The sequence below is a fragment of the Elaeis guineensis genome, chromosome 3 (assembly GCF_000442705.2).
Source record: "Elaeis guineensis isolate ETL-2024a chromosome 3, EG11, whole genome shotgun sequence".
Taxonomy (NCBI): domain Eukaryota; kingdom Viridiplantae; phylum Streptophyta; class Magnoliopsida; order Arecales; family Arecaceae; genus Elaeis; species Elaeis guineensis.
Window position 1 is genome coordinate 101,078,617 of NC_025995.2, and position 15,178 is coordinate 101,093,794.

Consider the following 15,178-nt stretch of genomic DNA (forward strand, 5'->3'; position numbering starts at 1 on the left):
CAAATCGCCTAATAGATGACGGGAGGGAGCGAGTTGAGAAGTTATTGTCCGGACCATGCCCAGGTAGGCCGCCCAAATGCCACGGTGGATAACACGCCATATTAACCCTTGTATTTCGCAAAATCCCGATTATCTGTTATCCACCGTGCACATGCTCTGAGATTTGTGCTGGTCTACCTGGACGCGGTCCAGGCAATAATTTGTCGGTTGAGAATAATAAGATCCATAACCCAAAGGCAAAGCCATGCAATCCTCTTTTTTCCCAAGAGCGGCTTTCCACCTATGATCGAAGTCTCTAGTATATATTCCACTGGGAGAGTAGAACGGATGGCACTCCCGGGCCTTTTTAGGGCGTTCCCAATCTCTTCCCCTCCCTATCCTCACCGGCCCTCTGCCGTCCCGGCGATCCGCCGCCGCGTTCCCTTGGTCGGAGCGCTTTGGGTGCTGAGCCTCGGCACCGTCGCCGCGCTCGCTTACAGGACGGGGTGCGCTCAGTCCCACCGCCGCTTCTTCCCTTTCCTCCGGTGAACCCCCTTTCCCTCATAGATGACTTCTTGATATCTTGTGGATTCCGAATCGATAAGAGCTTTTTTTTTTTTTTTGCTTTTATCTCTCTTGATCTTATTATTGATTCTGGAATGTTGAATTTCTCTTTTTTTTTTCAACGGAATTTTTTTTTTTGCAAAATCCGTGAAAAATGACAAGAATTTGGCGTACAAGTGTGAAATTTTGTCACAAGAATTGGTATTGGGGGTCATGGTCTCAGTTTTTTTTTTTTTTTTGCCCATTATATGATCGTTCAAGATAATGGAAGGAATTATATTACTTAACTCTTCAATGCGGTTTTAGGATGTTATAATCCTGAAGTTGACGACTTGACCACTTGAAGTTTATGGAATGAACATACTGAATCCAGTGTGGCTGATTTTGAGCTCTTGAAAGTGCTGAAGAGGAATAGAGGATCATTTTCAATGTCTATAGATTTCTGATGTAATGTTTCTTAAAATGTGTATACGATCATCTGACTGTGATTGAGATCCAACAATAGGGACATCCATCTTTTTGAAACTTCTGTTAGATCGTTGAATCTCAATGTGGGAGAAGGGTTTTAAAAGATAACAACTAAGCTGATAAAATGGCCAGTACAAGAGTTTATCTTGATTCTTTGATGGAAATGCGTGTTGTGTGCAATAACTTTGGCTTGGGTATCTTTTTCAACATTTTACAAGTTCCACCTTTTAGCTGGGTGCTGCCTTCTCCAGTTGCCAATAAAAATTATTAACTCATGAGAAAGGTTGAAATGTTGGGGATCTTTTTTCCATATATCCTTTTCCCATTCCCTACAATAAAACAATCTCTTTAAATGGAGACTAGATATGTTGTCTCCATCTCTCTTTCTGTTCGTTTTCTTACACAGCCTAATTGTCATTTTATCAATCCAAATATTTAATATGTATTTTCTTTTCTTATTATGTATTGCAAAGTGCGAATTAGTATTTATATAAATTTAGTACTTGCTTTAACTGCTGGTTATCTACTATAAACACAAACCATGCAGGTCAAAATTTGTTAATCAACCCACTGCAAGAAATCTTCACTCTACACAAATGGAGGCTGCATCTACCACAGTACCCGCTATTGTTGTTTATGTTACTGTTCCAAACAAAGAAGCAGGTCTGTCTATATGGTTTTAGTTTCTGATATGCATATATGCTGCAATAAAAGATCTTTAGGAATTCAAGATCAAGTGATGATACAATTGTTTATGCATATTAGCCAGGGCCACTTCAATGGCATAGTTTGTTCTTTTATTCAATTACAATATTAGGAAATTGGACCTAATTCTACTAAAAATAATAGGAAGCAACAGCCTAGAGAAGGTTATAGTTTTTTATATGCCATTGCTCCAATTTGCCATCCCTCTATGTGCTCCATGGATGTGTTTGTGAGGAATAAAAGGGAGCAAAAAGAAACAAGAAGGAAGAGGCAGAGGTGGATTCTCTACCTGACTCGCCATTTATTGAAATGGAAAATTTGATGCATGAAGAACAGGTTGGCAGACTTATTGACAAATATAAAATACAAATAAACTCTGTAAATTTTGTTGGATGGAAGAAAACCAAAAAAGAGGCCTATGATGCTTGAGGTGCCTTTTCAAGACTCTAAATTGAATTATGGATTTTCTTAAAACTACATAGAATAGAAAATCCATGACAAGGTGGTTGCAATATCAACTTGTTAAGAATCACTTTAATTGCTTAAAGCCTAAAACAGTACAAGAAAAGAAAGTTAAGGGCAATCTTTTTTTCTCTGCAGTTTGGCAATGAAAAGAAAAGGGCCAAGAAAAATAAGATGAAAATAAAGGACCGAAAATTTATCCGACAGGCCTAACATCATTATCATCAAAAAGGTAGTGTTGTGAGAGGAACTAACAAAAAGACAAGCAGATTATGATAACTCAACTATATCTCAATCATTTCTATTACACCTTTCTTCGCAATTTTCCTAGTTCAAATGAGTTTTGGGAAGTTCAGGTTTTCATTTCTTTTCTCCCTTTGGTTTACTTTTCCTTAATTTTATTTTCTTGGCAAACAAAAAGATCCTAAGACTTCTGGGATATGATTATAAAGAAACACTTACGTGAATTTAGGAATGATGAGAAAATCCAATAGGAATCTAAATTGGAATGACTTTCAAACGTTTGATGGTGTAGATCAACAAGACAAGGAGTTCATATAAACATGGTTGTGTTATTATTTTGTATGTGTATCCTGTACTTATCGGTTATCAAGAATGTGCATATTGATGTCTCGTTTGCTATGAGAAACAATTATGACATTCATATTCTATGATATGATGAACTTATATGGGTGTCATATAATGATATTATAACGGTGCAGAACACAAACTTTCCAAAACCTTAATTGGACTTATGAGGGTCACCTATTGCCTACCTCATATTTATGTGGAAATTTTATCTTTTATGTTTTTATATATGCTTTGTAACCAAAAAGGATTAAAAATTGTTCTTGTTGAATGAAAAGTCCAAACTGGTTTCATTGTCATGCCACAGAAAAGTTAAGAGTAATAGTAAAATACTGCATAACATAATGATTAGGTAAATTGATTTATCAGCAATTGAGATTATTTTAATAGTCAATGTCATTGCCATAATAAACGCACCTATCATTAGCTCAAGCATCTGAGCATTTGAAAATATATGCTATAACAATTTAGAACTTCAAAAATGCCTTGTTTACTCCAATTTCTTGGTGATTGGAATTCTTAGAGAAATCAAGCTGATGGGAGACTGACTGGAGGACAAAATGAGAACTGAGCAGCTATAGATTTTCCAAACAGCTCTCTTTTGCCACCTTGATTTCGTTTATCCACAAGGATAAAGAAATGGGCAAGGATGTATCTAAATGTTTGACTCAACATAGACAAAGTAGAGATGCACCTCTTAAATGTTATGTGATTGTTACATAGGTTTGAGACTAGATGGATAATTTTAGTTAATTTGACTTGGTATGCCTAATTGAGGAATTCCCATGAGCATAAATCAAGGGCTTCTTTTCTTTTTCTTTTCTGTTCTCTTTTTCCATTTGATGTAAAGATCGGGCAACTTATCAGTGAAAGAAGAGAAGTTAGGTCAACCAGATGACCTTCAGTCAAAAGAAGTTGTGATTGCAGTTGGAAAAAAAAACAGTCCCAGTCCTGATGAACAAATAGAAGGATCTGCTTTGGTGGAAAAAGACCAATTAACCATGAGAATAAATGAGGATTTCAAAAGTGAGGGACATTAATGTTGATGAATGTAATTATAGGAGAAATTTCATTTGGAATGAATATGCAAGAAAAAGCTTAGGAGGTACTATTAGAGCATAAAATTAGGGGCGACAAGGAAGTTTGATAAAATTTTGTGTCTGACAAGAAAGTGGAAACACAAACAAGACATTGATGTAAGAAGAGAATGATGATTTCAAGATTCTGTTATTTCAGTGGACTTGCAGACCTGTCTTTCATTATTATGCTCCCTCATGTGAAATAAGTCATGATTTGTCCACTATATAACTTTGCTTATTGGGGTGAGTTGCCCATCAAGCATATCAGATTTTTTTTATTTTTGTCACTCCTATCAAATGCATAAGTTTTGCAAGTGCCTGCATAACACTGTTTTATCTGTGTTGTATACATTTAACCATTCATCTTGGTAGATATGATTCCCTCATATTTGAAAGGTGCACTGCAGATCTATCATTCTCATTTCCAAACTGGATCAGTTTCTCAGTTTAATCAACAAAACCTTATGGGGATGTGGCATGATTTGTTCCCTAATGTTTTATTTGTTTGAATGTAGGCAAGAAGCTTGCTGAGAGCATCATTCTCATTTCCAAACTGGATCAGTTTCTCAGTTTAATCAACATAACCTTATGGGGATGTGGCATGATTTGTTCCCTAATGTTTTATTTGTTTGAATGTAGGCAAGAAGCTTGCTGAGAGCATCATTAAGGAACAGCTTGCAGCGTGTGTGAATCGAGTCCCAGGCATGGACCTCATCCTTAAATTTTATACACTAGTAGACATGCTTCATATCTAACAAACTTCTTGACCTAATTTATTTTGAGTTATGAACATATGGGTACTTAATCTGATTTGTGCATTTTGCATAGGTTTCGTAGGTATTGTAGATTTCCAGATCACTTTACAGATTTTGATGCTACATATTTGTGCAAACACAATGCCATTAAATAGCAATATAAAGTATTCTTTATTATATACACTAGAAGCAATATGTGTGGAGGCTTTATCTCTAATCAGCTCTCTGACCTAATTTTTTTTTGAGTTATGAATATATTGGCACTTAATCTGATTTATGCATGTTCTGTAGGTTTAGTATATGTGATAAGTTTCCAGATCGCTTTACAAATTCTCACATCAAATATTTGTGCGACCACAATGGCATTAAACAGCAAGATAAAGTAGTTCTTTATTATATAAATGAGTAGCGTATGCTGGAGGCTTTTTGTCTAGTTCCTCGACCTAATTTATTTTGAGTTATGAATATATTGGTACATAATCTGATTTGTGCATGCCCTGTAGGTTTAGTATATGTTGTAAATTTCCAGATCACTTACATTTTTGGTGTCACATATTTGTGCAAACACAATGGCATTAAATAGCAACATAAGGTAGTTGTTTATAATGGGATTTAGTTGATAGAATATTTGGTAAGATTTTAGGAATAAATAGCATCTGAATTGAAGATTCCTTGGTTATGCGTGCATGTGTGTGTGTGTGTGTGTGTGTGAGAGAGAGAGAGAGAGAGAGCTGAATTGAAATGAAAACTTATGTATCTTTTATTTAGTACGTCCAGTTTCATTTTTCATGAATCAAAATTTTAATTCGTTCTCATAGACATGCATATACAAGGACAGACTTTCCTACAATAGAATGAATCAGTAGTTTTAGTATATGTAGTAAATTTCCAGATCACTTTACAGTTTCTGGTGTCACATATTTGTGCAAACACAATGGCATTAAATAGCAACATAAAGTAGTTGTTTATAATAGGATTTAGTTGATAGAATATTTGGTAAGATTTTAGGAATAAGTAGCATCTGAATTGAAGATTTGTTGTTTGTGCGTGCATGTGTTGTGTGTGTGCAAGAGAGAGAGAGAGAGAGAGCGAGCTGAATTGAAATGAAAACTTCATGTATCTTTTATTTAGTACATTCGGTTTCATTTTTCATGAATCAAAATTTTAATTAGTTCTCATAGACATGCATATACAAAGACAGACTTTCCTACAATAGTATGAATCCAATTGGATTCATGGTAGTTAAAGTGATTAAGATTCATGGTTTTGAATTGGTGTCGAGATTTGAGGAAGTGAGATTAAAAAAACTAGTATAACTGAATTTTTTTTATAACATTTACAGAATGTAGTCTAACAAGTCCTAACAAGTACATTCTGATGGTAGTTCTAACTTTTGAAATTTTTTGTAACATCAAATGAAGTGCACAGTTTATTTGTTCTGACCTAGTCAAATTGTAGCCTTATTTAGCTACTGGATAGAGAAATTTTTTTTTGATATCTTAAGATTCTGGGTGCAGTTATAAACATCCATTGGGATGTCATGTACTACCAGACATTTTGATGGTTGATTTGTTCAGCAGCAAAATTCCATAGATCTGTACTGGGCCCTGAAAATCTCGAGTTACAAATTTTAATAGATGATGGCAAATGCTGGCTGAAAGACTTTTTTTTTTTTTTTTTTTGTAATTTTAGAGACCATCCTCTGCTTATTATCAAGACATGTTTTGTTTCATCATGCATTTCCTAATTATGCCTATGTTTTGTAATTGCAGGCATTGAGTCTGTTTATTGGTGGGATGGTAAGGTAGAGTTCTAACACTTGAAATGAAACTTTATTCCATTTGAAAATTATTGATTTTTAAGCACCATCAATTTGCCAGTTATCCAGGAAGTACTTGACACCAGTAATTCCATGTACCTGTACACCCACAAGCTTTATATACTCGTTCAGCCTCAAATCCAGACATTGTCTGTATACAGATGGTGCATCATCGAGAAAATTGTCAATTGTAGCCAATATTAACTGTTAGACGTCCTAACGTCGTTGAACTAACATAATGCTGCCATGCTTCTGATGTATCCATCTGATGCCTCACGATTTTACCAACAAAAGAAAATATTGGCTAAATAACAGTCCTGAATATTGTCATTGGTTGGCTTGTTTAACTGATCTATCATAACATTTATTTTTCAGGTTCAAACAGATTCTGAGGAATTACTCATAATCAAGACAAGAGAATCCCTTCTGAACGCTTTGACAGACCATGTTAAAGCCAACCATGAATATGAGTAAGCTCCATTCTGAACACCGGGCACTGTGTAATCAAGGGCCAATCTCTTAGACCATGCTGCATGAAATGCATTAACTGCAGTGGCATACATTTGTTGCATTCTGATGATAACATTGCAGATTGCACGCATGCTAGGTACCTAATCTTTATAAATTAACATTTACAGGGTTCCTGAAGTGATTGCTTTGCCCATCAGTGGTGGCAACCTCAAGTACCTTGAATGGATCAAGAACAGTACTAGAGAAAATTGATCTGAGGTTGAGAGATGCGATGCAAATCTGTGGAGATCTTTTGAGTGCGCAGCAGTTGTATTAATGGAGACTGCATGTTAGGACATTGTAAACAAGTACACATCTAGATAACGGAGACTGCGTGTAAATATATGCCCTATCCCCCGTGTGTGTGTGGTGTGTGTGGGTTGTGTACTTCGCAGGGGAAGGAACCATTTGTCCTTGAATGATCAACAGATGCTCTCCCCTTGAGTACGCTTCCCAAGATTCTCAACACAAAGCTTTATTTATCAATATGGTTGTCATTTCATTATCATTTGGTTGTGTTTGCGTATTTAATCACTGAGCCACTCTTACGCGGTGTGATATCGTAAGGGCGTATTTGTGAACGAGATGGTGCAACTCACTGGTAGGCCGTGGAACCAGGGAGGCGCAAGGGCCCACCCAACTCTTGAAGAATAAGGAAATTGATATTAAAATGCATGATACCGGGATCGTTAAACGTGTTTCCTGGTGGCCCGTGCAAATCACTTTTTTTTTTTTTTAAATCAACCATATGATTCGTCAAATGGACATTAGATTTTGGGCGCTCAAATATTTATCATATATGCAAGTCTTATGGATGGGAGCTTGTCTTTAAGAACGTCAAGAAAGGTAATGGATATTGGATTTTTTATTTTGTTTTGGCTTGGAGAAACAATATTTTAGTATACTAATACCATATTTTCCTACCTTGGGCGTCGAAATTGCTGCGCAAAGGTTCCCAGTTGAGTCCTTTAATGCGGTGTAGTTCTGAGATTAAGCGTTGTACTTTATTAGGAATTTAGACATTTTTTGGATTGGGGTCCAGTGTTGAAGCAAGTTTTAATTGTACCAATTTTGCATGCGCGTATATCTGAATTATCTGATAACAAGTGGCATACATAGGCCAAGACAAGTCATCATCACCCCAACAAAATTTAGTGCACAATAAAGTAAAAGGTAGTTAGCAAGAATATTTGGACTGAAGTCGGACACATGTGATGGCACCACATTCTGTGTCCACACATAAAAGGAGATGCCATGTATTATAAAATCTCGTGCAACCATGAGTTAAAAAGTAATATACCCTTGTTAATAATTTCTTCACAAATATTGAAAATACTAACTTCAGTCTCAAATAAGAATTTCTGATGGTGTGGAACAGGTAAAACGCGGGCCATTGCCAAAGAACGACAAAGATGAGCAGAAACACTCCTAAACATGATGAAATATCCAGGCTGTTTACATAATGCAACGAACCCCAAAAATTCCTTTTCTTTCTTCGACAACAATATCCACGCATCGTATAAAAGTTTATTTTTTTTGGCTGGTACAGGATCAGATCTTTCTAGCTCACTCCTACCCCAGAATAATTTGAATTCAAAATCTTCCTTTCACGTATGCCAGAATTTCTCAAAGGACCCCCTTCCACTTCATGAAATAAACCAGAATTGCCAGTACAGCAACAAAGACAATGAGCAACATGCTCAACCCTGTTGAAACAACAGCAACACATTCAAAATATAACGAAAAAGAAATAGAAAGCATGCCATGAAACCAAAATATAAAATGATAACATACCATTACTCTTTCTGCTTTCAATAAGTGTCACTCGTGCACTTGAATCAAAGGATGCAGACATCAAGGCCCTGTACACAAGCAATAGCTTAATTGTACATCTTCAGCTGGCTAATTATGGATCTGAGGCCGGTTATACAACTCTTAGTTTTGAAATAATACATTTAACTATGAAGTAGGATAAGTTTGGACGGTAACCTTGAATCCTGGGAGAACACTAATGCAGTAACAAGGCCAAGGTGTGCTTTTTTAACCATGGTTTGCACCTGCATATCTGAATTTAGGATTATGATGTTTCCTTCTACTGTCCCACTGCAAAGTCACAGGGTAAATGTGATTATTTGAGGAGACCAGAAAAAGAGGGACCTTTTTCTTCAAGTTACCAAGTCAACCACATTTCATAGTGGTAATGTGCGTTTTCCCCCTTTTTTTTTCCTTACTGCAATAAAACTGTCAGTTGGTCCACACATGAAAGCCCTTAAATGGCATCATTACCCTATTTATTACAATGATGACACCCATAATGCTGGGCTGTTGGGTGTGGATGTTGTAAAGCAATGACATGGTCTTGGCACACCTACAGAATAATCAAAATTGCCAAGGAGATCTTCTTTGAACAATAACATTGGGTGGTCATTACTTAGTTCCTGATCAAGGACTCAAGGAATCAGCATCCGCAAAGGTGGCAGACAATTTTTGTGTTAGTCTTGAAGTTTGTAACCTGGATATATAAAGACCATCAAAATTTGCATGGGATTGAAATCTCCTAACCTAGTGTAGACTTGAAGGACTACTATTCAATATAATGACTGGATGACTCGAAACTGACTGCAACCCCACTAGTAACTCAAGTGACTCAAGTCAAATGACAACTGTAATAAACACGCACAAGCTTACAGGTTACATGATGAATTGCACAAAAGATTGTAATAAAAATCTATTCTTGTGTTACAAATTTTAGACTCCTGGTAAAATTGGATATGCTTTCTTTGCTTCCAATATATGAACACATATCAGCAACCGCAGACCCACCCTAGAAAGCAGTAGAAAAAGGCAAAAAGAACAATCATGACAATAGAGGGGTCATACAATCATACATACTGAATGGAACTATTAGTTTAATGGTGGTGAGGTTTAAATGAATCACTTACATTGCAAGGAGTTTACCATCAGTTGCTACATTGAATGCAGAAATTGGGTCACGGACTACCTTCTTTGACCCAACTCTCTTCCATGAAAGAGTATTCCAAGACACTATCTTTCCCCGGTCACCTGCAAATTAAAGATAATACTGTTCAATACTGTGAAACATTAGAACAAATAAACAAGAAGAATCAAGGCAAAGTTGTAGTTTGACTCTGGAACATCACCATGCATTGCAGTAACAAATAGTATCTGATTATTATCAGTGCTTTGAGAAAACCTGCAGAAGCCAAAAACTTCACCCTGGAAACATGTATATTTCATAAGTCCATATAATAAAAAAACTAGTTCAGGTACTTGAGAAAGTCACTGAAGAAATTGCTTACATCTTCCCTTGGCAGACTGGCTATAGCTGTTGATGATGTCAGATCCCAAACCCTGCAAGGTCCACTACTTCCCAATGACACAAGAAACTTTCCATCAAGGCTGCAAAACATTACAAGCAGATGATATAAATGCTTCCATATGAGACAAGCCCAATTCTGTAGTGCAAATGCAAAAAAAAAAAAAAAAGGAAGAAGAAGAAGAAGAAAGAAAAAAAAAAGACCAATATTTAGTTATGAAGATTCTTTCTCATTTAAACATCCTTCTATCAACCTGAAATGCAAATCCTTCACAGTTGTATGAGCATCAGTTTGATCAAGAACACTTTCCATACTTGGCCACTTGAAGACCCTCAAATGCCCATCCTACATGCAAGAAAGCAATAATAATGAAGAGATATATCATCATGAATTAAGAAGAGTAGAACAAGATGTCTGAAGATTCAGATCAAGTGTAGTCAATTGATATATATCTAACAGAGCAGAAAATGCAAAGTAATAATAATTTGTAAGGCATAAATATTTAGATAAATTGATGTAAATTACATTATCATCATCAAGGTTTTAGCATTGGATTTTTCTCATTTCTCATAAATTTCACAGAAAGTTCCTTTTGACTATCTTAATGGAAAAAAAAGGGAAAATCACTTTGAGGTTGATTATGTAGAGCAATTTTACAAGTTCCCAGAGCTTGTAAATCTAATGAAGATGATTATTGACCTTTGGTTTAACACCTGAGTTGACCAAAATCCAGCATCCATAAAGTACCATCAGTTAACTATCATATCACCTAAGGAGACATATAAGATGAATATTTGAGCCCACAAATTCTAATGAAGCTCCCTCTAAATGACTAATAAAACTAAATACTCAAGGCAAAGACAGGGATAGTTAATAGAACCAGGTTTTGAGCAATATAAATTCTAAGGGCTGAAATTTGTTTACTTGGAGAGGAAACATAGTGTGTGTGCAAGCCTAATATGAAAGGAACCTAAGAACAAGATTAAGAAAAGTAATGTGAGCATAGCATGTACCACAAATCCTGTTGCTCAGTCTCAAATATTTCCCCCCAAAAAGACGACTAGGGCATGCATGCAGCGATCTTTCAGACTTGCTACATGCTTTTGAAGGAAAGATAGTAATGGCTTCTTCCGTAATGTGAATTTATATTGTCTAAATCCAAAATTGAGATGCATCTTACAAGTTCGACCATGAAATTTCAGCAGCTAATATATGCAGAGAGCTCTTGATCCTATCTATATACATCCTTAAAGTCAAATGTCATTCTTTTCACAGATAATAAAAGTAGTATTAGAGATGGTCTCAATCATATCTAGCCAATCAAGGAAACCTTTGAGTGTCAATATTCATGAAGAAGCTCAACAAGTTTTACTGCTTCTAGATCTGCAGATAGCCAATACTCAAGAGACTTCACTTTCTCCATAAAAGTACAAAAATGATGAGTCATCATAAATTTATTTGAACAGATACTTTGTTGCTCCTATTCTAGGATATCAAACACCGGGATTACCAGCGTTTAAGTAACATACCAGCCAGAAACTGGTTCCCAGCAACCGCTTGGGACTGATCCATCGGTGAATCAACCCTCAAATGACCCTGTGCAATTTGCTACCATGCTTAAAGGTGCTTTACACCTTTTTCTTTCCGCTTAAAGCTATGCTGACCAGTAACTATTCCAGTACAGTACATATGCAGTATATAGCATACCAGATAGTGAACAATATGTGCCTAACAGTGCGGGCCTATACCTCAATTTTCAAAATTTTGCCCCTCCTACGGAACTTCAATTGAAGCATTGCCTAGGTGAGGCTGAGGATATCTGAGTCTTTTGATATCCTGCCCGATATCTCAAAGCGAGAATCGCTGGTTTACTCCATTGAACCCATACCCGAGCTGCACTCCTGTTCTATCCTTTCCCATGTCACTTTGATACTTAAGCTGTGAGCAACACCATACATATTGCTCCCTATGTAGATTTTATATCATTTTCCTGATCCTAGCAGCAAATGTCCATTGCAAGTAGCTCTTTGGACTTGGGTTGACCAACCAACTCTAAGCCCAACATTATGCCATGCACATTGTTAGTCAACTAGTTGCCAGCTCACAAGCTGCTTAGTGCTATTCCATGCTCTATGTTATCTTTAAGGTCTAATCGGTCGTGCTCTCTCTCTCTCTCCCTCACACACACACACACCCCTCTGCACATCTCTTCCTTTCAAGCCTACTTCATGTTGATTGGGTCAGAGATGTGATTGACTGTCAGACAATAGTCAGCTATGATTATGTACATTAAATTATTTAATCTTCAACAGAAAGCAAACAAGCACGAGCATGAAGCACAAGTATTAGAGCAGTCTACTGAGTTTGTAACTAAGAAAACTGTTATAGTTTCTCTTTATGAATATAGAATTACAAGTACCAAAGTTTACTGTACCGGTTGGTACTATGTAATACCAGGTGTACCATATAGTACCAATACCGAACCAATATAGAAACTCCGCATGCCGAACCTTACTGTCTTGTACCACATACCGGCGCTATAATAGGATGGTGCCCATACGGGGTTCGGTATTGAAATGGCAAACCTTGATTACAACTGCTACATCTATCCATGCATGGAGACAACTAGAAAAATAATATATTGCCATCATTTAGTTTACTATAAGAATGCTAACTATCCAGAATTTGACCACGACTTTATGAACATCATGTTCTCATTTGGATGCCACATGTATCCCAAATTTCCTCTATTTAATTGATCAATTTCTTCATGACATCCCATACTCATGCTTCATTGGTGAAAGCGCCCTTTATGCTTCTTCCCAGCTGATCTCAAGTTAACAAAAGAAGTTAGAGGATTTACTTATTAACATTTCCAATAATTTTAGGAATTGAGAAAATATAATATAAATGATCATAGGATTAAATTACAAAGTTGAACTCTAACTCGAATTATTTCTTCTCCTGATAAGATGTTTGTACAATTAGACCTTGTAAACTATGGGCAGCATGCAATGGTTAGACAGGCTACGGAAGCATATATTACAAAATAAGTTTTTAAATTGTCAAATCAGAAAGTATACACTCAGAAAGTATTACTAAACATTCAGAAAGTATCTCTAATAGAAAAAAAATCCGAATGATAATTATTGAGCATCACTCAGTTTGTCAAATCACTACCTTCTGTTCTCACTAGAATGACTGAAACTAGTTTCTTGAAGACATAAACTAAAAAAAATAAGTGCAAGGAAAAACATCTACCTCCCCACCAGTTGCAAGCATCAAACCTTCTGTATTAAAAGCTAATGCTAACTGCAGTCCAACATCTTCCAACTGTGCCAATTTCTTTCCAGAGGATTTAAGAGCCAATTTATGGGATTCCTTGCTCTCCGGAAAATCCCATGCAAACCACCTATACAAATACGACATGATAAAAAATTAGAAGCACTAGAATGGAAAAGCAAAAGCTAAAAGAAAGATTCTTCATAGTTAGGACTCCACATCATACAGTCCATCTGACAGAACATATTAGTGACGAACCATGGATCTACAAGCTTAAAATACAAACATTTTAGATCAAAAGATGATTGCAAATGGGAAACATATTCTGAAATTAACATTCAAATTAAAAATAAACAATTTATTACTTGTAAAACATTCAATGATGAATGTGGGGGAACATTCATGCTAAGTGAAAGGAACACATTTTTACCCAATCATCTCTTCTCTAGAAGACGTGTGTCCAGACTGATATGGTAAGGGGAAAAAAGATGCTCCATGAACATAACAAAATGTTCAAGAAAACCAAAAAATATAATAACCTATCTAAGAGCTACCTGTAGTACATTATTCATAATTATCAAAGTTAGCCACCTGGAAAGAGAAATTATTTTACAGTACTTACATTGTAAAACTTATGTGCAAAGCCTTTAAATACAGAAAAGACTGTACGATACTTATACAGAACTTGCTTCCTCTTTAAAAAGAATAATGCAAGAGCAGAAGATTGTGTCACCATAGAACTACTGCCAATACTGTACTTTTCTCGCGTCAGCATTGCTGATTCAAAAAATCACCTCTGATATCGATCATTAATTTATAAAGCTCGCATCTTTATGCAATAAAATCCATAGGAAAGAATATTAGTTTTAGATGACTTAAGAAAAGACCTGCAACCCTTCGGAAATGAGCAAAGAATCCCATCTCCCTCTGGGTGCACAGCCATCCTATAAGGCACTTCAGCATCCGTTCCCATCCTAAACACCTGAATCAGTTAAAAACAATCAAGACTTAAGCTTCAAAAAATACCGCAGACTCGCAATTCCGATACAAATTTCAGAATTGAAGCAATCTATCGAGTGTTTCGTGTTAAAAAAGAGAGAATTTTACTGGCTGATCGGAGAGCGATCGGGACGCGAGATCGAACTCGGAGACGACGACGGCATTGGGAACTCCGCTCCGGCCTTCGCCCCCGCCTCCTCCCAGCGCCACCAGAAGCCGATCCCCTTTCTGAGACGACGAACAAGGTTCTTCCTCGCTTCCTTCCCCTCCTTCCTGCTTGCCCTTGTCTTCCTTCTCCTCCTCTGCCTCCTCCACCTTGGCTTCCTCCCCCTCCGCCGCCACGGCGGCGGCGGCGGCGGAGGATATCCGGTCGAGGGGGACCCAGGCGGCGCTGTAGATGGGGAAGCCGTAGGTTTTGGAGCAAGGTGGGATCTCTCGCCGTTCCCTCGCCATCGCCCTCCTTCGGCTCGAATCCCTCTTTCGCAATCGTTTTCGTTTTCGTTTTTTTTATTAATTTTTTTTAACGCTTCACCTCTGTAACAAGCATGACGAGTTGGCGTTGTTTTGAGCGCGGCGGTCGCAGTTGGATCCCGCGGACGGTAGGGGTAGAAAGTAGAGTTCTTTATCGAT

At 36.9% G+C, this 15,178-nt stretch overlaps 2 protein-coding genes across 5 annotated transcripts; one reads left to right on the forward strand and one right to left on the reverse strand.

Moving 5' to 3' along the window:
- Positions 1-252: 252 nt before the first annotated feature.
- LOC105041406 (protein CutA 1, chloroplastic) lies at positions 253-7,437 on the forward strand. Its single transcript, XM_010918376.3, has 6 exons — positions 253-524; positions 1,559-1,674; positions 4,485-4,547; positions 6,373-6,404; positions 6,795-6,889; positions 7,058-7,437. Exons 1-6 carry the CDS (start codon positions 283-285, stop codon positions 7,140-7,142), a joined length of 633 nt encoding a protein of 210 aa, XP_010916678.1. The 5' UTR covers positions 253-282; the 3' UTR covers positions 7,143-7,437.
- A 776-nt stretch (positions 7,438-8,213) lies between these two features.
- Positions 8,214-15,079, reverse strand: LOC105041404 (SEC12-like protein 2). Of its 4 annotated transcripts, XM_010918374.3 has the most exons (10): positions 14,657-15,077; positions 14,437-14,531; positions 13,529-13,679; positions 10,521-10,612; positions 10,250-10,349; positions 10,091-10,166; positions 9,872-9,992; positions 8,919-9,032; positions 8,724-8,791; positions 8,214-8,635 (listed from the first exon to the last, which is right to left on the reverse strand). In XM_010918374.3, exons 1-10 carry the CDS (start codon positions 14,999-15,001, stop codon positions 8,556-8,558), a joined length of 1,242 nt encoding a protein of 413 aa, XP_010916676.1. In that variant the 5' UTR covers positions 15,002-15,077; the 3' UTR covers positions 8,214-8,555. The 4 variants fall into 4 exon arrangements, 3 of the variants coding, with proteins under 3 accessions (XP_010916676.1, XP_073110254.1, XP_073110255.1); XM_073254153.1 differs by lacking the exon at positions 8,919-9,032 and having other exon boundaries at positions 14,657-15,078; XM_073254154.1 differs by lacking the exon at positions 8,214-8,635 and having other exon boundaries at positions 8,734-8,843; positions 14,657-15,078.
- Positions 15,080-15,178: the final 99 nt, after the last annotated feature.